Below are 26,381 nucleotides of genomic sequence, written 5' to 3'. Positions count from 1 at the left end.
AGAGATGAAGAGGCACTAAACCATAAAAAGCTAGATCCATAAGTAAGGAGACAGAGAGAAGAGCATGGATTTAGGAGATAAAAAAAAAAACTTGACAACTAATTGTGTATGAAAGAGGGGCACAGATAATTCCAAGGTCGGACATGAGGTGCTGGCTTAGATGACTGGATGGGAGTTGACACCTTCATAAGATAAGGTGTATTGGTGACTGGAATCGTTTTGGGAATGACCTTATTTTGGGATATTCTGGTTTGAGATATGTGGACATTTGAGTCTAGTGCTCAGGACAGAGAAAGAGACTAGATATAAAAATGTGAAGCTCAACAGACTTCTGGAAGGACAAGAAAATGGTGTATGTAGAATAAGGAGAGTACAGTATTTACAGGATAGGTAGCAGAAGAATCTGGGAAGGACACTGAGTCTGAATGGCCAGAGAAAAATCAGGAGATGCAGAGTACCAGAAGCAGAGGCCGCTAGCATAGAACTATTCTCTACTAAGTTTACTTGTGGAAAAAAAACAAAACAAAAAAAAAGAGAGAGAGCTAAGACCTGAGGAGAAGCTGGAGGGAAGGTGCTATGAGAATGTATATCTGTGAGTGTTTTAAAAAGATCAGGATAGGGCTTCCCTGGTGGCGCAGTGGTTGAGAATCTGCCTGCCAATGCAGGGGACACGGGTTCGAGCCCTGGTCCGGGAAGATCCCACATGCCGCGGAGCAACTAGGCCCGTGAGCCACAATTACTGAGCCTGCGCATCTGGAGCCTGTGCTCCGCCGCAACAAGAGAGGCTGCGATAGTGAGAGGCCCGCGCACCGCGATGAAGAGTGGCCCCCACCTGCCGCAACTAGAGAAAGCCCTCGCACAGAAACGAAGACCCAACACAGCCATAAATAAATAAATAAATAAATAAATCAAGATCAGGATATTTTTAAGTGAGAGGGTAAAGAGAAAGACTAAAGGGGCTAACCAGTAGAACAAGATCCCATAGGCATCTGAGAATGATAGACAGTAGCATGGGTAAAGGATCTCAAGTGGCATTCAATAAATAATGACATAAATTTTAGTAGATGAAACTGATCAATGGCTGTGGGTCTTGAAGGCACAGCTTATAAAGTAACTCATTGAAACCCCAGAAAAACATCAAATTTAAAAAACAAACTCCAAGTCACAGCATAGCAACAGCATAATGGATGCTTTAGATTCCTTTAATGAAATTACAGCATCCCTAATTTTAGCCAAAACAAGGAGACATTGTGTCAATATTTTATTAGATTTTTTTCCCTCTTTGATCTGTAAGGCAGGTGAAGACTATCAATTTGTAAATCCTTCAGAAGCCAGCTCTGAAGAAATTCCAGTGCCTTTAATCAAGAGTGGCAGTAAGAATGAGAATGAAACCTAGATTTCTCTCTACATACCAATTAACGTTATTGGACTAGAAAATTTTAAATAGCCTTATTGTTAAAACTTCAAATAGTTCAGAAGCACACAGGTTCACATTCTTTATTACAGATCCAAGTGTTAGCATCTTCTATTAATTATTAACTTTCTTAAAATATGGGAAAGGTACCAGATTATTTTGGGTATTAAATAACCCTAGTTCACAATGACAAAATTATTCCCTATTCAATTCTCTTTCAATCCTCTGATTACTTCAAGGACAGGGTCTCAGTTTGGTACTAATGTGCTAATCTAATGCTTGATCTGCTAATCTAATACTTGACAATTTCTCTTTTTGACAGAGAACAGGTTTCAGTATCAGTCTTCAAAAGGCAACACTACTTGGCTAGACTTTAATAATATATTTTATTTTCATTGATTTTATTTTGATCCTCTATTTCTGGAATGTGACACTGATTTTCTATTTAAGATATGATATAAAGTTTCCTTTTAAAATAAAATATATTTACCTAAAAATGATAAAGTTATTTATATAAACATACTAAGAAAATAATAGTATGGGAACTATATGGTAAAAAAATGGTGACCATAGTACACAAATGATTAAAAACTGGGAGTCTACATTAAGTATGGATTTGGGGCCATCAATATTTTAAATTCAATTATCCATCAAAGAAGTCAAAATTGTATATGGACAATGGAACAACAGAATCACACTGACCTATGGCCTGTGAAGTAGGCCTGAGTAGTTAGTTTATATTATTAATATGTTTGGACTTCAGTTTGTAGACTTCATAGCAATTTATTAAAGATAATATTGATCTTCTCACAGCTTTTCTGATATTGAGTCCATACCAACAAAATGTATTCCATTTAAATTAGATTTCAAAAGAAAATTTTCAGTAAACAAAAATGACTTATTTAAATGAATTCAAACTTTTTCTTCAATTATGCTTTCTGATTTACTTGGTCTAGAGTGGAGCATAGGCATTTCTTTTTTTTTTCTTTTAAGCTTTCTATGTGATTTTGCTATGCAACCACTGCCCAAGTGAGGATTATAGTCTCCTACTTTTGTTTTCATAATGTGCTCCAAATGCTGAGTATAGTAACTGATTTCTTAATGAATCTATTACTTGCTCTGGAACTTGCTTTTTAGAAAAGCAAGTTGGTAGCATCATATAGGTATTCATTTCTTTCCCCTTCAAATCTTTATCTAGGTTGGAGCATTTTATTACTGGCCACTAGTCACACAAAGTCTGATGGAGTTAATACTCCTATGAAAAATGTAGAGAAACAGGAATCTTACTCACATATTTGACATATTCTTTCCACTGCTGCCACCACTGCATGGAGATGATAAACCAATTGTGTCCGGGTTGCAGACCATACCTGCTCTCTCGTTCTAACCATCCTCTGTACATACAAAAGAAATTCAGTACAACAAATGGTGTATAAAACATATGACCATGCACCTACAAATTATCATTAGAAATGTTTCAAAGGAAAAACATGAAACGGATATACTCGGGAGATGGCCACATTTTAAATTAGTGAAACATTGATAAGCCAATTTCTGGAGTCATAACGCCACTATTAAGCCTCCAACTGATGTTTCAAATACAGCTTAACTGAGGAATAATTTAATAACATACTAGTTACCTGAATTAAGTAAAGAACTCAATGATTTTGGTAAACTTACAGTCATGTGCAACCATCACCACAATCTAATTTTAGAACATTTCAGATACCCCCAAAAGATACTTTATGCCTATTTTTAGTCATTTTTTAGTCAAATTACTGCCCTCAGCTGCAAGACACCACTAGTCTATTTTCTATCTCTTATAAATTTCCTTTTTATGAACATTTTGCAATTTTTAAATGGGCAAGGAACTTAAATAAATGGAATGTTATCACATGGTCTTTAATATCTGGCCTCTTAGCATGTTTCTGAAGTTCATCTATGTTGGAGTACATATCACTAGTTTGTGCTTTCTTATTACTGAATAATATTCCATAGGTATATTATTATATATATACATACATACACCATATTTTGTTTATCTATCTAACACCTGATAATTTGAAGCTGGCCAGCTGTTTTCCAAAGTGCCTGCACCATTTAACATCCCCATCAGTTATTGTATGAGGGTTCTAGTTGCTCCACATTCTCACCAACACTTGTTATTGTCTGTCTTTTCTATCACAAATGTCCTAATGGGTGTGAAGTGGTGTCACACTGTGATTTTATTTTTAAGATTAATTTATTATTTATTTATTTTTATTGCAGTATAATTGCTTTACAATGTGTTAGTTTCTGCTGTACAATGAAGTGAATCAGCTATATGTATATCTATATCCCCTCCCTCTTGGACCTCCCTCCCATGCTCCCATCCCACCCATCTAGGTCATCACAGAGCACCAAGCTGAGCTCCCTGTGCTATACAGCAGGTTCCCACTAGCTATCTATTTTACACATGGTAGTGTATTTATGTCAAACCTCATCTCCCAGTTGGTCCCACCTTCCCCTTCCCCTGCTGTGTCCACATGTCCATTCTCTATGTCTGTCTCTATTCCTGCCCTGCAAATAGGTTCATCTACCATTTTTCTAGATTCCACATATATACGTGAATATACGATATTTGTTTTTCTCTTTCTGGCTTACTTCACTCTGTATGACAGACTCTAGGTCCAGCCACATCTCTACAAATGACCCAATTTCATCCCTTTTTCTGGCTGAGTAATATTCCATTGCATATATGTACCACATCTTCTTTATCCATTCATCTGTCATTGGACATTTAGGTTGTTTCCATGTCCTGGCTATTGTAAACAGTGCTACAATGAACATTGGGGTACATGTGTCCTTTTGAATTATGGCTTGCTCAGGGTATATGCCCAGTAGTGGGATTGCTGGGTCATATGGTAGCTCTATTTTTAGTTTTTTAAGGGACCTCCATACTGTTCTCCATAGTGGCTGAATCAATTTATATTCCCACCAACAGTGCAAAAGGGTTCCCTTTTTTCTACACCCTCTCCAGCATTTATTGTTTGTAGATTTTTTGATGATGGCCATTCTGACCAGTGTGAAGTGATACCTCACTGTAGTTTTGATTTGCATTTCTCTAATAATTAGTGATGTTGAGAATCTTTTCATGTGCCTCTTCATCTGCATGTCTTCTTTGGTAAAATGTCTATTTAGGTCTTCTGCCCATTTTTTAATAGGCTTCTTTGTTTTTTGGATATTGAGCTCCATGAGCTGTTTGTATATTTTGGAGATTAATCCTTTGTTTATTGCTTCATTTGCAAATATTTTCTCCGATTCTGAGGGTTGTCTTTTCGTCTTGTTTATGGTTTCCTTTATTTATTTTTGGCTGCATCAGGTATTAGTTATGGCATGTGGGATCTTTGTTGTGGTGCTCGGGCTTCTCTGTAGTTGTGGCCTGTGGGTTTTCTCTTCTCTAGTTGTGGCATGCAGGCTCCAAGGTGCGTGGGCTCTGTAGTTGTGGTGAGTGGGCTCTGTAGTTGTGGCGTGTGGACTTAGTTGCCCCATGGCATGTGGGATCTTCGTTCCCTGACCAGGAATCGAACTCATGTCCTCTGCATTGTAAGGCGGATTCTTTACCACTGGACCACCAGGGAAGTCCCCACACTGTGATTTTTAAAACACTATTCTTATTGAGGAGAAATTCACATAACATAAGATGGTTGTTGCACATTTTAAATGTACTAAATGCCATTGAATTGTATACTTTACAATCTTTTTTTTTTAAACATCTTTATTGGAGTATAATTGCTTTACAGTGGTGTGTTAGTTTCTACTGTATAACAAAGTGAATCGGCTATACATATACATTTATTCCCATTTCTCCTCCCTCTTGCGTCTCCCTCCTGCCCTCCCTATCCCACCCCTCTAGGTGGACACAAAGCTCAGAGCTGATCTCCCTGTGACATTTGGCTGCTTCCTACTAGCTATCTATTTTACATTTGGTAGTGTACATATGTCCATGCCACTCTCTCACTTTGTCACAGCTTACCCTTCCCCCTCCCCGTGTCCTCAAATCCATTCTCTACATTTGCGTCTTTATTCCTGTCCTGCCCCTAGGTTCTTCAGAACCATTTTTTTTTTTTAGATTCCGTATATATGTCTTAGCATATGGTATTTGTTTTCCTCTTTCTGACTTACTTCACTCTGTATGACAGTCTCTAGGTCCATCCACCTTACTACAAATAACTCAATTTCATTTCTTTTTATGGCTGAGTAATATTCCATTGTATATATGTGCCACATCTTCTTTATCCATTCATCTGTCGATGGACACTTAGGTTGCTTCCATGTCCGGGCTACTGTAAATAGAGCTGCAATGAACATTGTGGTACATGACTCTCTCTGAATTATGGTTTTCTCAAGGTATATGCTCAGTAGTGGGATTGCTGGGTCGTATGGTAGTTCTATTTTTAGTTTTTTAAGGAACCTCCATAGTGTTCTCCATAGTGGCTGTATCAATTTACATTCCCACCAACAGTGCTACAATTGTTAATTTTATGCTATATGAACTTCTCTAAAACATTTTCATACATCCCGACTAAGCAGTTATTTTCTATTACTCCCTTCCCCCAGCCCTTGACAATCACCAATCTGCTTTCTGTACCAATAGATTTACCTATTCTGGATATTTCATATAAATCAGGGGGCCCCAACCCCCAGGCCGCGGACCAGTATTGGTCCGTGGCCTGTTAGGAACCGGCCGCACAGCAGGAGGTGAGTGGCGGGTAAGCGAGCAACGGCTTCATCTGCCGCTCCCATCGCTCTCATTACCGTCTGAACCATCTCTCACATTACTGCCTGAACCATTCCCCCCCACACACACCCCCGAGTCTGTGGAAAAATTGTCTTCCACGAAACCGGCCCCTGGTGCCGAAAAGGTTGGGGACCACTGATATAAATGGAATCATATAATATGTGACCTATTGTGTCTGGCTTCTTCATTTGTGAGGCTCATCCATGACGTAGCATGTATCAGTACATCATTCCTTTTTATGGCTAATATTTCATGGCATAGATATACATTTTGTTTATTCATTCATCTACTGGTTGATATTTGGGCTGTTTCCACCGTATGGCTATTGTGAATAGTGCTGATATAAACATTTGGGTACAAGTATTTGAGTGTCTATTTTCAATTGTTCTAGGTATATACCTAGAAGTGGAATTGCTCGATTATGTGGTAATTCCACGTTGAAGAAGTACCAACTTGTTTTCTAAAGCAGCTACACCATTTTACAATTCTACCAGTGATGCAATGAGGATCCCAAATTCTCCACATCATCAAAAAATCTATTTTCCATTTTAAAAATTAAAAATATCCTAGTAGGTGCAAAGTGGAATTTCATGTGGTTTTGAATTGCAAAATTTCCTTAATGACTAATGTTTTCGAGCTTCTTTTCAACTGCTGGATAACCACTTGTATATCATCTCTGAAGAAATGTGTATTCAAGTCCCTTGCCCATTTTAGAATTGAGTTATTTTTTGGTTGGTGAGCTGTAGGAGTTCTTTATATATTCTACTTACTTGACCCTTGTCAGATCTATGATTTACAAATATTATGTCTCATTCTGTAGGCTTTCTTTTCACTTTCTTGACAATGCCCTTTGATGAACAGTTTTTTAATTTTGATGAAGCCAAATTTATCCATTTTTTTCTTTGGTTGCTTATGCTTTGGGGGTCATGTATAAGAATTAATTTCAAAATCCAAATCATTCTTGGAGAAATATTTTTGCAGGATATAGAATTCTTGTTTTTTGTTTTTTCTTTCAGCACTTTAAATCTTATTGAGGATCCATCATTGTATGTGATAAGTAGCTTCTCTTGCTGCTTTCAAAATTCTGTTCCTGGCTTCTGACAACTTGATGATAATGTGTCTTGATGTGGATCTCTTAGAGTTTAACCCTGCAGTTCAATGAGCTTTTTGAATATTTAGGTTCTTGTCTTTTATCAAATTTGGTAAGTTGTCACTTCCTCTCTCTCCTCTCCTTCTGGGATTCCCATCATGTTAATGCTTGCTGCTATTTCACAGGTCTCCGAGGCTCTGTTCATCTTCCTTCATTCTTTTTCCTTTCTAACCCTCAGTCTGGGGTAGTTCAATTGAACTACCTTTAAATTTGCTGATTCTTTCTTCTATCCACTCAAATCTGGTGGTGAACCTCTCTATTGAATTTTTCATTTTGCTTAGTGTACTTTTCAGCTCTAGAATTTGTGCTTGGTTCCTTTTTATACTTTCTTTCTCTTTACTGATATTATCTGTTTGTCCATACATCATTCTCCTGGTTATTTTAACCTCTTTGTTCATGGTTTCCAGCAGCTTTCTGAACATATTTAAGATAGTTGATTAGTCTACTAAGTCCAATAATGTCTGTGCTTCCTTAGAGACAGTTTCTGTTAATTTCTTCTATGAATGTGCAATGGACTTTCTTGTTTTGCTGCATGGTTCATAATTTTTGTTGAAAACTAGACCTTTTGAATATTATAATGTGGCAACTCTGGAAATCTGATCCTCCCCCCACCCCCAGTGGTTTTTGTTGCTTGCTATAGTGTTGTTTAGGAACATTCCTAAACTATTTTTTGTAAAGTCTGTTATGTGTTGTCTCTGAAGTCTCTCTTCACTTCACTTGTGTTCAGCTAGTGTTTTGACAGAGATTTCCTTGAATGGCAGGAGCGAGGCGAGAGGAGGAGAAAAGGAAGAGTAGGGGGAAGAAAAAGAGGGAGGAGGAGAGGAAGAATAGGGAGGAGGGGATGGAGGAGGGCAGGGTGGGGAGAGGAAGATGAGGAGGAAACAAAAACCACTCCTGTCTTTACAGCATAGCTCTGTGTTGGGGAATTCTTCAGTGCTTATCCAGGTTCTTTACAGCTGCCTTAGCCTTCATTTTATACATGCCCTCAGTCTAGAGATTAGCCAGGGGTGAAAATATAGAGGTATTCTCAGGTCTATTCTGAGCATGCATCTTGCCACAAGTATGTACAAGGCTTTCTAAATTTGCTAGTATACATAAGTGTGCTTTCAAATGCCCTAATTTTCCAAGGAAACTCTCTCCAGCTTCTCCTCCTAGACTTCTGGCACTCTGTTGTACAGCTCAACTATAATCTTTTGCCCCAGGTGGTTACGGTTTGTTCATTTGCTTTACAATATTTTTGAGGAATGCCCACTGCTTTGCCAGTCTGGTTAAGTTCTCAGTTAGGCATACTAGAGATGAACTCCTTGTGTCAGTTCTTCAAATAAACCCAGACAGGTTAGAACAAACAAACACAAATCTTTGTGAACATGGTATGCTCTGTTCCATGTGAAACCAAGCACAGGTGCCTAAACCAGGAACATGGGTTGCCATCTTCAAGACTGACAATGAACCAGATAAGGGCAAATAAAATTGCCAGAGTTTTCCTACTGCTTTTTCAGTTGGCCTTTTTTTTTTTTTTTTTAAATCCAGCATTTGTTTCGTTGCTATAAACCTTCAACTCTTTTTGAGAGTTCTAACAAAGTTTGTTTTGACAGTTTTTCCTTTATTTTTCACTGTTTCTGTGGAGAGACAGGCTCTTGGAACTACACCAGTTTCACTGAGTCACTGCTATCATTGTGCTTTTAATCTGCCTTCCCTGAAAATGCATGGGTGTACTAGCCGTTCATTCATATATGTTTAGTGAAATGCCTATTCAAGTCTTTTGCATATTTTACTTGGATTTAAAAATTTCTAATGTTGTAACACTCACTTATATAACCTGGAAACAAGTTCTTTATTGAATAAATGATATGCAAATATTTTCTCCCAGTCTCTGTGTTAATTGTGTCTCTTGAACCTTGAAAGTTTTTAATTTTGACTATGTCAAATTTATCAAAACAAATTCATATATGGATTGTGCTTTTGGTGTTATATCTAAGAAATCCTTGGCAACACCAATCACGAAGACTTTCTATTGTTTTTCTCTAGAAGTGTTACAGTTTTAGTTTTTATGTTTAGGTCTATGGGATCCATTTGGACTACATTGTTTTTGTACAGTACAGGTAAGGATCTAAATCTTTTCAAGGTGGATATCCAACTATTCCCACACAATCTGTTGAAAAGACAACCCTTTCTCCACTACATTTTGTTGGCAAATTTGTAGGAAATTAATTGACCAAATATATAAAGGTTTATTTCTAAACTGCCAGTTCACTTTGATTGACCTGTGTGTCTGTCCACGTGCCAGTACCACACTACCTTGATTAATGCAGCCGTATAGTAAGTTTGAATTCAGGAAGTTCTCCAATTCTGTCCTTTTTTGAAGTTGTTTAGGCTAATCTGAGTTCTTTGTGTTTCTATATGAAAATTAGGAATATCTTGTCAGTGTCTACAAAAAAGCTAGGATTTTGATTGGTATCATGTTGAATCTATAAATCAGTTTGGGAGAATTATCTTGACAGTACTGAGTTTTCAAACACATGAACATGGAAAGTCTCTTCATTTACAAAGATTTTAATTTCTCTCAGCCTGGCTTTGTAGTTTTCAGTGCACAAGTCTCACACTTCTTTCGTTAAATTTGTTTCCTAGGATTTTATTTGATTCTATTGAGAAAGGAACTAGAGTCTTAATTTTAACTTTACTTTCAAATTATTCAGTGTTAGTAAATAGCAATTCAATTGATTTTTTATATTGATTTTGTATCCTACAACCTTGTTGAACTAATTATTAATTCTAATAGATTTTCTGTGGATTCTTTAAGAGTTAGAATCTATGTCTGCAAATAGAAACAGTTTTACTTCTTCCTTTATAATCTGGATGACTTTTAAAAATTTATTTATTTAATCTTACCTGATTTCACTGGCTAGAACCTCTAATACAAAGTTGATAGATGTGGTGAGAGCAAGTATCCTTGCCTTTGTCCTGATCTTATGGGAAAAGTCTTCAGTGTTCCACCGTTAAGATATATCAGTTGTAGGTTTTTCAAGAAATCTTTATCAGGTTAACTAATTTCCATTCCCCAAAGGTTTCTTTGAATGTGCATAGTTGTGTTCCAATAAAACTTTGTTTGTGTACCCTGAGATTAGAGTTTCATTTAAGTGTAAAGTGTTCCAAATTATTAATCCCCTTTTGATGGTTTTCAAACATTTAAAAATGTAAAATAACATTTTTAGCTTGCAGGCTGTATAAAAATCAGGTAGCATTCCCAAGTTAGCCAAAGGGCCAGAGTATGAAAACCCATGGCCTAGAACACAGTCTGTCCTAGACTGTATTCTATGTGCACTTGAATATGTATTCTGCTGTTTGCTGGGTAGAGGGTTCTGTTACTGGGTGCATATATATTTACAATTGTTATATCTTCCTGATGAACTGAAACTTTTATCATTATAAAATGTCTGTCTGTAGTAACATTTTTTTGCATAAAATCCACTTTAATTCTAATATCAGTATAGCCACTCCAGCTCTCTTATGATTACTATCTGCATGGTTGTATCTTTTTCATCCTTTTATTTTCAATCTATTTGTGTCTTTAAATCTCAAGTACAGATCATCCACAATTTATGATGGGGTTATGGCACGATAAACTCATCATAAGTTGAAAATATCTTAAGTTGAAAATGTATTTAATACACATAATCTGCTGAACATCATAGATTGATTAGCTTAGGCTCCCTTAAACGTGCTCAGAACACTTATATTAGCCTACAGTTGAGCAAAATCATCTAACACAAAACCCATTTTATAATTCAGTGTTGAATATCTCATGCAATTTATTGAATATTATACTGGCAGTGAAAAACACAATGGTTGTATTAGTATAGAATGGTTGTAAGTGTATTGGTTGCTTACCCTTGTGATTAAGTGGCTGACTGGAAGCTGCAGCTCACTGCTGTTGCCCAGCATTACAAGAGAGTATCGTACCACATATCAGTAGCTCAGAAAAAGATCAAAATTCAAAATATGGTTTCTACTAAACATGTTATTGCTTTTGAACCATGATAAAGTCAAAAAATCATAACTCAGGGACTGTCTGTAGTTGGATTTTAAAAGATTCAGTCTATCTTTAGCTTTTGATTAGAGTGTTTAATTCATTATTATTTAAGGTAATTATTGGTTTGGATTTATGCCTACTATTTAGTTATTTGTTTTCTATTTATTTCAAGTTTTTTGTTTTTGTTTTGTTTTGTTTTTTTTTGCGGTACACGGGCCTCTCACTGTTGTGGCCTCTCCCGTTGCGGAGCACAGGCTCCGGACGCGCAGGCTCAGCGGCCATGGCTCACGGGCCCAGCCGCTCCGCGGCATGTGGGATCTTCCCAGACCGGGGCACGAACCCATGTCCCCTGCATTGGCAGGCGGACTCTCAACCACTGCGCCACCAGGGAAGCCCTCAAGTATTTTTATTTGTTCCTCTATTCCTCCTTTACTTCCTTTTTTGCATTAAATAGGTATTTTCTAGTATATCACTTTAATTTTTTTTAAGAAACCATATTTTGGGATTATTTTCTTCGTGGCTGCTCTAGAGTTACAATATGGATCTTAACATATTCTACTTCAGATTAACTCTAAATTATTACAGTGAAATAGAGAAACCTTCCTCAAATATAGCTCTGCCTCCTACTCTTTGTATTATTATTGTCACACATTTTCTATGTTACAAAAACACAATGTTTAAATCACCATCTCATTAATTTTAAATTAGTAAAAAGAAACAGAAAATATATATTTATACTGTCTTTTATTAACTATGTAATTATGTTTACTGGTGCTCTATATTTCTTTGTGTGGAGTCAAATTACCAAGTGTCTGGTGTCACTTCTTTTCAGCCTGAAGAAGTTTCTTTAGCATTTACCTTAGGACATGTTTACTAGCAACAAATTCAGTATTTATATTTACCTTCATTTCTGAAAGATAGTTCTGCTGGATAAAGAATTCTGGATTGACAGTTTTTTCCCTTTCAGCATTTTAAATGCCATCCCACTGGCTACTGACCTCCATCTTTTAAGAACGTCAGCTGTTGACTGTATTGGGGTTGCCGTCTACAAAAGAAGTCATTCTTCTCTTCCTGCTTTTAAGATCTTCTCTTTGCCTATAGATTTGAACAGTTTGACCATGTGTCTAGATATGAAACTCTTTGTTTCACTTACTTGCAGTTCGCTGGAATTCTTTTTTTTTTTTTTTTTTTTTTTTTTTTCAGTATGCGGGCCTCTCACTGTTGTGGCCTCTCCCATTGCGGAGCACAGGCTTCGGACGCGCAGGCTCAGCGGCCATGGCTCACGGGCCCAGCCGCTCCGCGGCATGTGGGATCTTCCCAGACCGGGGCACAAACCCGTGTCCCCTGCATCGGCAGGCGGACTCTCAACCACTGTGCCACCAGGGAAGCCCCGCTGGAATTCTTGAATTACTGATTTTCAACACATTTTGGAAGGTTCAGCCATTAATTTGTCAAGTATTTTTCTCTGCTCTTTTCTCTCTCTCTCTCCTTTCCTTCTGGAACTTCCATTATGTTTATGTTGGTATACTTATTTCTGGCATTCCATATGTCTCTGAAGTGCTGTTCACTTTTATTTATTCTTTTGTTTCTGTTCATATTGGAAAAATCTCTATTGGTCTATATTTTTATTTTTATTTTTATTATTATTATTATTTTTTTTTTTGCGGTATGTGGGTCTCTCACTGTTGTGGCCTCTCCTGTTGCGGAGCACAGGTTCCAGACGCGCAGGCTCAGCAGCCATGGATCACGGGCCTAGCCGCTCTGCGGCATGTGGGATCTTCCCGGATCGGGGCACGAACCCGTGTCCCCTGCATCGTCAGGTGGACTCTCAAGCACTGCACCACCAGGGAAACCCTCTATTGGTCTATATTATATTTTGCTGGTTATTTCTCTGTTGGTTCAAATCTGTTGTGAATTTTTGTTTCACTTACTGTACTTTTCAACTCCGGAATTTCTGTTGGCTTCTCTTTTAAAATTTCTGTCTCTTTACTGATATTTTGTATTTGAGCAGTCATTGTCATGATTAATTCTTTAAACAAAGCTTACTTTAGTTCTTTGAAAACACTTATATTCAAATACTGCTTTGAAGTCTGTGTACTAAGTCTAACATCAGTGGCCACCTCAGAGACAGTTTCTATCAACTAGTTTTCCCTCCTTATACGGGTCATATTTTCCTATTCTGTTGAATGTCTTGTAATTTTTTGTTATCGAAAACCAGACGTATTTGATAATATATTTCAGCAACTCTGGATTCTGACCGCCCCCCAATGTGTTCTTCCTTGTGACTTCCTGAACTAATTCTGTAGAGTCTGTCTCTTCTGCAAGTATAAGGCTGCTCAGTTTTCTTTATTATTATTTTAAAATATTTATTTATTTATTTATTTTTTGCTGCATTGGGTATTAGTTGTGGCATGCAGGATCTTTGTTTAGGCATGTGGGATCCTCCGCTGTGGCACACGGGCTGCTCCTTGTTGCAGCACGTGGGCTTCTCTCTAGCTGTGGCGCGTGGGCTCCAGAATGCATGGACTCTCTAGTTGTGGTGCCTGGGCTCTCTAGTTGTGGCCTGTGTGCTCAGTAGTTGTGGCATGCGGGCTTAGTTGCCCCACGGCATGTGGGATCTTAGTTCCCTGACCAGATATCAAACCCACGTCTCCTGCATTGGATGGCAGATTCTTAACCACAGGACCACCAGGGAAGTCCCAGTTTTCTTTATTATTATTTCTTATATTTATTTTTAAGCCTGGATTTCTTGGAAGAGCATAACTTACTTGCCAGCCAATGACTGGTGAGAGGCTGTGCTTAAACATCTGGAGCCACTTGCACCTTTTCTCTGATGGATCTGTGTTCACCATTTGAGAAACACATGCAGAGTTCAGAAAGGTTACAAACCTTCTCTGTGCAAGAGAAGGCTTTTACTTTCTGCATGTGCAAGGATTCCCATTAAACCAGGAATGAATAGATAGCTAAGGCTCGCTTTGGTGTCTTCTGAGCTTGCATGTAGTCTTGTATATACTAGCAGCCTTCCAAATCATTTAGAATATGGAGAAGTTTATTAATACTCACTATGGTTACCTTGTTCTCTGGATCTCTTTGTTAAAATTTTGACTGGGCTGTCAGTCTGCTGCTTCCCTTAACCAGTACCTCAACCCCAAGCTAGCGACGTTCGCTGATTGTTTGCCACCATGTGATCTCTACTGTTTTTTACAATTTTTTTATAAGATTGTTTATATTCTTATTTTCTTTTTTTGCTTTCATTTTTAATTGAAGTATAGTTAATTTACAATGTTGTGTTAGTTTTAGGTGTACAGCAAAGTGATTCAGATATATATATATATGTGTGTATATATATATATATATATATATTCCTTTCAGATTCTTTTCCATCATAGAGTATTACAAGATATTGAATATAGTTCCCTATACAGCAGGCCCTTGTTGTTTATCTATTTTATATACAGTAGTGTGTATATGTTAATCCCAAACTTCTAATTCCACCCCCCACCCCCATTTTTTTTTATAATTCTCTTGGCCAGGCACTCAGCCCTGCTCTACTGCAAATCAAGTCAGCCCTTTCTGGCCTGCCCTGGTAAAACTATCATGCAGATCTGTTGGATGGGAGGGCATGGGAACAGTCTCAGGTAGAAATACTACAGAATCCCATTATTCTTACCAAGGTTTAGTAGTTTTTCTTGAATAAATGCTTCTCAATTTGTTGAATAACTCTGTTCAGTTTCCAGAGTCCTGAAATGGTTGGCTGACAATTTTGCCCAGTTGCTTTTCGGGGAGAGAATTTGCTGAGATCTTCACTCAGCCATTGCAGAAATCATGATACTGATTTTTAAATTAATTAATTAATTAATTTTAATTAATTAATTAATTGATTAGAATTAATTTTTTGACTGCTTTGGGTCTTCATTGCTGCGTGTGGGCTTTCTCTGGTTGCAGCAAGCGGGGGCTTCTCTTTGTTGCAGTGCAGTACGTAGGCTTCTCATTGCGGTAGCTTCTCTTGTTGTGGAGCAGGGGCTCTAGTTGTGGCACACGGGTTCTAGAGCGCAGGCTCAGTAGTTGTGGCACACAGGCTTAGTTGCTCTGCAGAATGTGGGATCTTCCCTGACCAGGGATCGAACCTGTGTCCCCTGCATTGGCAAGTGGATTCTTAACCACTGCACCACCAGGTAAGTCCATGATACTGATTTTTAAACGAAGTACTGATTCTTTAAGTTAGCGACAAATATTTCTTTCTTTCTTTTTTTTTTTTGAGACAAATATTTCTTTCACTTCATTGCCTATGTACCAACCTGACTCATCCTTTATTTATTTATTTAAAAATATTTATTTATTTATTACTTATTTTAGCTATGCTGGGTCTTAGTTGCAGCACGTGGGATCTTTAGTTGTAGCAGGTGGACTTCTTAGCTGCGGCATGCGGCTCTTACATGTGGCATGTGAACTCTTTAGTTGCGGCATGCGTGCAGATCTATTTCCCCAATCAGGGATTGAACCCGGGCCCCCTGCATTGGGAGCATGGAGTCCTACCCACTGGACCACCAAGGAAGTCCCTCATCCTTTATTTTTTATTAAAAAATTTTTTTGGAAGATCTAATTCAGTTTATTCAATGATTCATGAATCAGGTAGCATCCCGTCTAGCAACTAGAAGCATGATTCCCTGACTCATCCATCAAAAACCATCACAGTAAAATGAATTTTTGAAGTTAAAAATGTAGGCAAAATAAAACAAAACTCAGAAATCCAAATGAAATAAAAAATTTGGAATCTAGGATTTAAAATTCAGATTTATTGAAAAATTAGAAATACGGAAAGCAGTAGTTGTGTTTTTAATGAAAAAAGTCCTAGACTTGATTCTGCCACCTCCATGTAATTTTAGGTAAGATCCTCAACTTTTGTGAATCTCAGTTTTCTCTTTTACAAAATGGGATGATGAAATTAATTTCATGCCGTTATTCTGAGGACTAGATGAAATAATCCAAGTGGAAGTATTTTGCAAAGAACAAAGTTTTATAAAAATATAAGATTATCTCAACATTATATTTTTAAATAGGGTTGTTATGAATATTTGCAAAATAATTAGCCAAGAAATATATATACAGTTTACACAGCATTCTTAATATCTATGCTAAGTCATAATGACTTAAGAAGATATCAGTATAATATGAAATTATATTGCAGTGCTGTCAGAAAAAAAAGCTACTGCAGCTACATAAAAGCCTTTTAGTATTTCCTTACACTACCTCATTTGTACACTTCAATGTATTTTTAGTTTTTATTTTACGAGAGTTAACACTAGAGAAAAATCAAACAACACTGTCAACATCTGTAAACTGTAAATAAGAAGAAGTCTTCTGAGTATGAAAATTACAAAGACTACACAAGACTACAGTTTTTATGAAAACAACATTTTAAAAAATGGATTTTGCCTAACCTTCTTTAAGAAGTAGCCATTTTTAAAAATCTATTTTAAAAAGTTGCAAAATATATTTACTACTTCAACTAACCTAAATCTCAATTGGCACTGCCTATTTAAATGTGACTATGTAATCTTGTTCTCTGGTGTTCCCAACAACTCTGTTTCAGTAAAATCTCTTTTATCCATTAGTCCAAAGCCAAAAGAAACTACTAAAAAATTGGTATACACACTACTTTAGGAAAAAGTCAAGTGACAAACTATATGTTGAGACTTTATTCTAAAAGCAAAGTTTAGTAGAGATTCAGTCATATTTCTAAAACTATCTATATAAACATGTAGTATAACAGTAATCCTAAAGCAATGAAAGATACTTAAGGTATTAAAAATTGAATTATAACTATAAAAATATACAGGCTCATTAACCCAGGTATATGACTTCAAGTAATTCTGCCTAAGTAAATCCCTAATCAAAGGCTTATAGACTTTATTACTAAATTGTTCCAATATACTTATGTTAAAGAAAAATAGAGGTAAAATTAGGGGATGAATAGGACCTATTAGCCAATCATTTAAATTATAAGAGGATTTTATTGATAAATAAAAGTGTCATTTTATATTATCTGCAGTGGAAATGTAAGCAGAAAGTAAAACTATATTTCAGAATATTCTCATTTTTGTAAAAAATTTACAGATTCCATTAGAGGTATATATGTATGAGCATATGTGATAGAGTGTCAATAGTGCCACCGTCAACAAAATGAAAAGGCAAACTATAAAATGGGAGCAAATATTTGCAAACCACATATTTGATAAGGGGTTAATATCCAAAATATACAAAGAACTCATATAATTCACTAGCAAAAAACCAAAACAATCTAATTAAAAAAATGGGCAAAGAAAAAAAAATGGGCAAAGGACCTGAATAGACATTTTTCTAAAGAAAACATACAAATGGCTAATGGCTACATGAAAAGGTGCTCAACATCACTAAAAATGAGGGAAATACAATCAAAACCACAATGAGATATCATCTCACAGCTTTTAGGATGGCTATTATAAAAAAGATAAGAGATAACAAATTCTGGCAAGGATGTAGAGAAAAGAAACCCTTGTACACTGTTGGTGGGAATGTAAACTGATACAGCCATCACGGAATACAGTGTGGAGGTTTCTCAGGAAATTAAAAATGGAACTACCATATGATCCAGCAATCCCACTCCTGGGTATATATCCAAAGGAAACGAAATCATTATCTTGAAGAGACAGCTCTATTCCCAAGTTCATTGCAGTATTATTCACACTAGCCAAGGTATGGAAACAATCTTAAGTGTCCCAAAACGGATGAATGGATAAAGAAAATGTGGTGTTTTTATATATATAAAATGGAATTTTATTCAGCCTTAAAAGAGAAGGAAATCATGTCATTTACAAAAACATGGATGAAGCTGGAGGGCATTAAGCTAGGTGAAATAAGCCAGACAGAGAAAGACAAATACTGCATGGTATCAAAAAAAAAAAAAAAAAGTCAAATTCAGAAAGAGAAAAGTGGCTGCCAGGGGCTGAGAGAAACAGAGGTCGGTAAAAAGGTACAAATTTCCATTATAAGGTATATAAGGTCTTCAAATCCAATGTGATATAGTTGATAACAATGTATTATATAAATGAAACCTGCTAAGAGAGCAGAACTTAAATGTTCTCACCCCCCACCCCCAAAAGGTAAATAAATATGTGAGCTGATGATGATGGTGTGTTAATTAACTCAATGGGTGGAATCCTTTCATAATGTATACAATATATCAGGTCACCACATTGTACACTTTAAATATCTTAACCCTTGGTTAGGAAGTTAGTTTAACAAAAACATTTCATTATGTAACTATTTTGGAGAAACAAAGTGCTATTGTAATGATAACATTAAAATGGGACATGCTGTTACTCAGTAACAATATATTTCAGGTGTCAGAAATTTCAACTATATAATGAAAAATATACAGATTGAAACTACAGACTTACCTAATAATTTGTCCTTCCTCTTCTGGAGTAGCTGGTCTTAACCCCAGAACTATGTGACATACCTAGAGATAAAAGTGGTAAATTAAACTTCTTTGGTGCCAATGACTGGACTATAGACTATTTCACATTCTCTGTACGAGATCCATATTCTAGATGGGAATCTAAATCAGCAATAGCTTTCAATTGATGAATTATCAATGATGCACTTAAGCAAATCTGAACTTTAAACTTAAGTTTTCTGTTTTGTTGTTTCTTTTTAAACAAACCATTGCAATGGAAGGCAATTTCCAAATCTCTGCGTGATAATAAAGAGACAGAGAGAGAGAGAGAGACAGAGAAAGGAAGAAAAGGAGAAAGAAAGGAAGAAAGAAACTACTTTTCAGAATATTTCATTAACACTATATATCTTAATTATCTCACATAGAGAATATTACTTCCTTTCCTGAAATCTGAAGAGCATACCATGGCACCTGGGCAGAGAGGTGAAGGGGAGATGAAAAGGACACAGAAAATGAAGGATAATGGTGGCACTTCAATTTGAACAACTCTAAGAAAAACATTATTGCCACTAGTGCTAAATATGCTTTTTAAGGCTCATTTTCTCCTCAATTTATCTGCCTTTTCTAAATATCATCACAAAAGATATGATTTTCCCAACATTTAACATGGAAATTTTTCAAAAATACAGAAAAGTTGCAAGAATTTTACACTGAACACCTCATACCCATTACCTAAGTCTAACATTAACATTTTTATTATACTTAATCTATTCATCCCTCAATTCATCATCTTAATTTTTGCATGCATTTCAAAGTAAATTACAGCTATTAGTACAGCTCCCTGTAAATACATCAGCATGCCTGTTTATAGTTTTGTTTACATTTTGAGGTACAATTTACTTAACAGTACACAAATTAGGTTTATAAGATTCATCCACGTATCAGTAGTTCATTCTTTTTTATTGCTGAGTAACAGTCCACTGTTTGAAAATACCATTTTATCCATTCTCCTACTGATGCATACTTGGGCTTTGGGTTTTGTTTTTTTTTTAAATTTATATTTGGCTGCGTTGGGTCTTCGTTGCTACGCACGGGCCTTCTCTAGTTGTGGTGAGCAGGTGCTACTCTTGGTTGCGGTGTGCAGGCTTCTCACTGTGGTGGCTTCTCTTGTGGCAGAGCACGGGCTCTAGGGCATGCAGGTTTCAGTAGTTGTGGCACATGGGCTCAGTAGTTGTCACTCGCGGGCTCTAGAGCACAGGCCCAGTAGTTGTGGTGCACGGGCTTAGTGGCTCCGCGGCATGTGGGATCTTCCTGGACCAGGGCTCAAACCCGTGTCTCCTGCATTGGCAGGTGGATTCTTAACCACTGCGCCATGAGGGAAGCACAGGTATCTGGGTTTTTGTAAGCAAACTTAATAAAAAGGAAATATAATATACATGCTTAAAAGTGAACAATATTTTAAAAAGATTTTTTAATTGAAGTATAGTTGATTTACAATATTGTGTTAGTTTCACATGTACAGCGAAGTGATAAAAGTGAACAAATCTTAAGTGTACAGTTTAGTGACTCTTCACAAAGTAAACACACCTATGTAACCTTCAACCGGTCAAGAAACAGAACATTGTTACCTCCCCCAAAGTTCCACTTTGAGTTCTTTCCCAGACACCACTGTACCCCTTTGATGTGTTCACTATACTAAATTCTACCACCATGGATTGGTTTTGTCTGCTTTTGAATTTTCTGGTCCAGTATTTTCCACTCAAAATTATGTAAGATTCATCCATGTGGTTGTGTGTAGCACTAGTATATTTATTTTTATTGCTTTAAAGTAAACCATATGTATGCATGTGCCACCATTTCTGTTTAAGTATTTACTGTTGATAGGTACTCGGGTCATTTTCTGTTTGGGGCTGTAACAAAAAGTGATTATAAGAACTTATTCTATGTTTTTTGGTGCTCAGATATACAAGTTTCTGTAGGGTACATACATGGGGTAGATTTGCTGAGTCATAGCGTATACATAAAAACAGCCAAACAATTTCCAAAATACTTGTAAGAATTTATATTCCTACTGGCAATGTGTAAGAGTTCCAGTTTCTTGTTATCCTCAACAATGCTTCATATCACTTCAAAGCTAACCATTTTAGTGGATGTCTAATGGTACTCCAAGTGTGATTTTAAAATGTATTTCCATTATGACTAAAGAAGTTAGTCCCCTTTCATAATTATTAGCAATTTGGATATTCTCATTTGTGAAGCACCTGTTCAAGTTTTTTGTACACTTTGATATTGAGCTTCTGCCTTTTTTTCATTGATTTTTGCTCTTTGTATGCCCTATATACAAGTCTTCTGTTGGATACAGGTACAGCAAATATAGTCTTATCTTTTCACTTTTTTTTTTTTTTTGGCCACGCCGCGTGGCATGGGGAATCCTAGTTCCCCAACCAGAGATTGAACCCATGTCCCCTGCATTGGAAGAGTGGCATCGTAACCACTGGACCATCAGGGAAGTCCCTCTTTTCACTTTCTTAATGGTATCTCTTGATAAAAAGAATTCTTAATTTTACTGAAGTCCAACTTAAAACTTTTCTTTATGCTTAGTGCTCTCTGTGTCCTGTTTAAGAACTCTTTGCCACCTCAAAGTCATTAAAATATCTCCTATATTATTTTCTAGACATTTTACTGTTTACCGTTCAAATTTATTAGATTTATAATCTACCTAAATTACTTTTCATGTATTATAATGGGGTGGGAATAATGATGCATGTTTTCACCATGTGAATACTAATTAATTCAGTACCACTTACTGAAAAGACCACCCCTTTGCATCTGCAATGCAATGTCTTCTTTGTTATAAATCAAGTGATCACACCTATGTAGGTCTGTTTAAGAACTCTCAATACGTTCCACTGGTTTGTCTAACTTTATGCAGATATCACATTGTCTTAATACTGCTATTTTATAACAAGTTCTAATATCCGGTAATACAAGTCCACTGTTCTTTAATATCACCTTTGCTATTTTTATTTTTGGCCCTTCATACTTCTCTGTGTATTTAGAATCAGCTTGTCAAGTTCTGCAAAAACACAATGACAACAATGAACTTCTTGGGATTCTGATTGTGAGTGCACAAATCTTTAAATCAACTGAAGGGGAATTGACATCTTTAAAGTACTGAGCCTTCCAATCCATAAATATGGATTCTCTCCCTCTGTATCGGTTTTTTTTATTACTGCTGTAACAAATTATCACAAAATTTGCAGCTTAAAACAGCACAAATTCATTATCTTACCATTATGTAGGTCAAAAGCAAGGCATGGATCTCACTAGGCTAAAAATCAAGATGGCAACAGGGCTCTCTGTATTCCTTTCTGGAGGTCAAAGGAAGAATATGCTTCCTTGCCTTTTCCAGCTTCTAGAGTTCACCCACATTCCTTTGCTCATGGCCCCTTCCTCTTTCTTCGAAGCTAGCCACTTGCACCTCTCTCACTCTTCTTCCAACGTCATTTCTTTCTCTCTGACCACAGCTGAGAAAGATTTTCAACTTTTAAGGACTCATGTGATTAGACTGGACCCATCTGGATAATACAGGCCAATCCCCCCACCTCAGAGTCCTTAAACTGATACATCTGCAAAATCCCCTTTGCCATGTAAAATAACATATTTACAGGTTCCAAGGATTAGGGCATGGATATTGGTGGGGGTGGGGGTAGGGTGCGTTATTCTGCTTACCACATTATTTAACATTTGATACTCTCTGACAAATGTATAAGATAGAAGATCCTGCTCATGTTTAGCATGCTTCCTCTGCAAAATATTGGGCACTGAGTTTATTAAAAAGGATTGAAAATAAAGTATTACCACAGGAATGGTTTACTAATTCTACTGATACTTATGTTACACTTAAATACTCAGGCAAGAGTGGGATCTTGGCAAATAAAATAAGAGCGTAATTCAAGCTTTTATCACTGAACTTACCAGCTAACTCTACCTATTTTAAGACACAGATAGAAAATAAAACTAATTAGCATAACAGTCTGCTTACTCATATATTAAGTGAACATAAAGTTTACTTAAGTGGTCAAAATGTTTATATAACTAATTCTGACTTAAAGTAGTTGAGAATATTATTTCAAATGAGATAAAAAAAATAGCTGATCCATTTTCATATTACCAAGTAAGTCATTTCTGTTTATAGTAGTGATTTATATTATTTTTGTACATTTTTTATTTTGCAAAGCCATCAACTTAAATCCCTGCTGAAAACTGAGAGTGGAGCAGCTGAGTGATTTATATGGATATTATAGGCTTATCAGATTGCATATGCTTTAAATATACATTAATGAGTCATTAGCTATCAGGAAGAGTTCCATTTCCATTTATTCTAACATCGTTGTGCCACAGACAAGTTACTCTTTATTTGCAATGGAAGATCATGATACATTCAAAGATACTAAACCTTTCTGGCTTTCACAGGGATGCTTTTACAAGGAAAGGAAAATATAATAAGGAGAATCTAAAATATTACTATTAAATCAACAAATATTTATAAAGAACCATGAAAAATGGGAAACCATAAGTTATTTTTTTTAATTGGAGCAAGAGAAGTATTTTAACTGGGAAAACAGTTAAAATATGGCTGCTCACTCCTAGCAGCTATTCTTTCCTCCTTCTCCTTCAATCTTTTTTGGACCTTCTAAAGAGTTAGAAAAACAAAACAAAACTGAGAAACGGTCTTGCATCTAAGATAATCTCCTAACTGGGAAGAATGTATATTTTGTGAAAAATTTACAGCTGCCTACTTATGATCCATCTCTCTGTTCACACAGCCTTACTTGTTAGGAGGGGCCTTTAAACAAGACAACAATGAAGAAAAATAGCAAATTATAATGGCTTTTACAATTTAAATTATTTTCTATGTGTCTACATTCTCCTCTGTCATTAGTTGTAAAATAAACATAATCAGCTCTATTCTACCCTCCTATCATCTCATGACTTTGAGAAACTCCAGTAGGCACTCATGTTCTCTCACCATCCTTCAGGTCGTGTACGGGATAATGTAGTTCTTTTTATAATATATGGTTTTGTAGCCTGGTTGTAATAACCATTACATAATGGAAAAGATGCAGAACTACTGGTACCACTGTCCTCTGTACCTGTCATTTACCTTAAACATACCTGGAAAAGTAGATTCAAAAATTCATTGGCAAGAACATTTTTCACACTCCAGATTTGATAGTCTTCTAGAGTAAGATGGCCCATCTGAAAGAGAAACAGTATTGTAAAATATCTCATTTTTTATAGTATTTGAATAAAACCTGGTTTATTAAACTTCTAATTGTCATATGTCTGAAAGAAAACCAATAATTTAAGGTAGATGATATGTGGTTATCTGAGAAGTAGGCCAGCTAGGTTAAGTTTAAAAGTAACCAAACTTTGTTGAAATAGTCAATGGCAATGAGGACAATTTATCACCAACAATCTTCTTCCTCCAATAAGACATGGGAAATAACTCACAGTATCTTCTGGTTCAAAGGTTACTTACAGAACCCACAAAAGGCCCCGAGTAGGGAAAATGAAGCATTTACTAATTTTGAAAGCATTTTTGCAGACTCTTTGGATTATGCCCTTTGATCCTAACAATTTTCTAAGACCTTCTTAGAAATATCTGGCAATTTTATCAGGATTCTTAGAGATTTAAAAGAATTTAATAAATATAAAAAAATGAGTATCTACATTACATTTCCCCAAAATACAATTTAACATTACTCTTATAATTGAGTAAAGCAATATTTTCTTGGTGTCAAAGTGTACCAAAAATTACATTTTCATACAGAAGGCAAAATATATATAAGCTATTACATGCTTATTCTGGCTGCCATTAAAGAACTCAGAAGAGATCTTTACCAATATTACTTTTTAAATTTTTTAAAAGAATATATGTACCACCCAGATTGAGATAAAAGGTCATTTCCATCATCCCAAATATCCTTATGGTCCTCCCCAGTTAAATCACTCATCCCCGAAATCACTGTTGTAACACCTATTACCATTTTTAAGTTTTGCCTCTGTTCTCGAACTTCATATAAATGGAATAATACAATATGTGTTCTTTTTTTCTGTGCATTCTTTCACTCAGTATAAGGTTAGCCCTACCATAACTTATTAAAATGGAAGAAATAAAGATTATAAACGATGGCAAGGGCTGTGTCTACTTAATTTTTATAAAATGCCTAGCTTATAAAATATAATAAATGTTTTTATGTATATAACACTTAATGGAGTTGTTTAAAGATGGAATGGGCTATCTTTAGAGACAACTTGGAGGTGTTGTAACCACAGATCCAAATAAGCACTTGGTGGGGATGAGGTAGAAGAGATTTAAATATATATATAAACTACATATACCAATTCAGAGTACAAGATATTTTTAGAAAAGGATTAGTCCCAGCGAGACTCACCTTTGTGGTGTCATGTGCATTCAATATGCCTTCTACAATGTCAGATAGATCCATGTGTAATTCCTTTAAAAACAGAAACCCAAAGAAGTAATTAGAAAAGAGTAGATTTCATCTTTATTAGTCAGTGACTAAGGTATATGATATTTTGGTCAAGTATTTTTTTAAATTACCATTAATAGATTGTTACACTTGCTTTTAAAAATTAAGCCCATATCCCTCTGGTTTCATTTTTACTTTACACAATACATTCAGGTTATGAAATTTTCTAAGGCAAGTTCTTTTCCCAATTTTGTACCTTCAGCTATGGATATTTTGAGTAGCATAATATAGCAACTAGAGGTAATAACAAATCCCTTTCTCTTGATCTCTTTAAAAAATTTTTCACTCCATTTTCCTGTTGGAAATTTACATGCAACAAGATGTATACAACCAGAATTTACCGGGATGTCATCGGTGCGGTTGTCCTTCCAGACCTCTAAGAGTGCAACCACCATGTCTCTCAGTTCAACCCTGGAGAGAACTCCATCACGGTCAACATCAAACACCTTGAAGCAAACTAAAGAAAAGAAACTCTTATGAAGGGAAATTACTTTTTTTTTTTTTTTTTTTTTTTGCGGTACGCGGGCCTCTCACTGTTGTGGCCTCTCCCGTTGCGGAGCACAGGCTCCGGACGCGCAGGCTCAGCGGCCATGGCTCACGGGCCTAGCCGCTCCGCGGCATGTGGGATTTTCCCAGACCGGGGCACGAACCCGTGTCCCCTGCATCGGCAGGCGGACTCTCAACCACTGCGCCACCAGGGAAGCCCGGAAATTACTTTTATATTCTGAAGTACAATACGTTTTACTGGAAGCTGCCTTAGTAAAATTACTTAGTTTCTTAAGCAAGTATATTCTGGATTAAGTCTGCTCATCTGGAGCAGACTATGTCTTTAAAGTCCTCTGAACTTGTAGGACTTCCTACACATACTTGCTAAGTCTCTCTATCTACAACACTAGCCAGGTTGGAGAACGCTATCCTTCCCCCAAAACTAGAGTTAAATTCCTTGCGAACTGAAAAATAAGAGCCAAATTACTATACAATACCTTACAGATTTTGAGGAGGTAATTCA

The 26,381-nt window shown here is 36.3% G+C and overlaps 1 protein-coding gene across 2 annotated transcripts in view; it reads right to left on the bottom strand.

Moving 5' to 3' along the window:
- USP32 (ubiquitin specific peptidase 32) overlaps positions 1-26,381 on the bottom strand; it is a 209,019-nt gene that overhangs the window by 44,428 nt on the left and 138,210 nt on the right. For both annotated transcript variants that reach the window (XM_081218969.1, XM_081218970.1), the window contains exons 8-12: positions 25,714-25,829; positions 25,274-25,336; positions 23,991-24,074; positions 18,814-18,875; positions 2,706-2,808 (exon numbers count right to left, since the gene is read on the bottom strand). In XM_081218969.1, coding sequence (XP_081075095.1) covers positions 2,706-2,808; positions 18,814-18,875; positions 23,991-24,074; positions 25,274-25,336; positions 25,714-25,829 — 428 coding nt within the window. The remainder of the gene's footprint in view (positions 1-2,705; positions 2,809-18,813; positions 18,876-23,990; positions 24,075-25,273; positions 25,337-25,713; positions 25,830-26,381) is intronic.

This window comes from Mesoplodon bidens (assembly GCF_964165515.1).
Source record: "Mesoplodon bidens genome assembly, chromosome: 19".
NCBI classification, from domain to species: domain Eukaryota; kingdom Metazoa; phylum Chordata; class Mammalia; order Artiodactyla; family Ziphiidae; genus Mesoplodon; species Mesoplodon bidens.
Note: the sequence above shows the minus strand (reverse complement) of the source record. Positions and strands in the feature narration are given on the sequence as shown.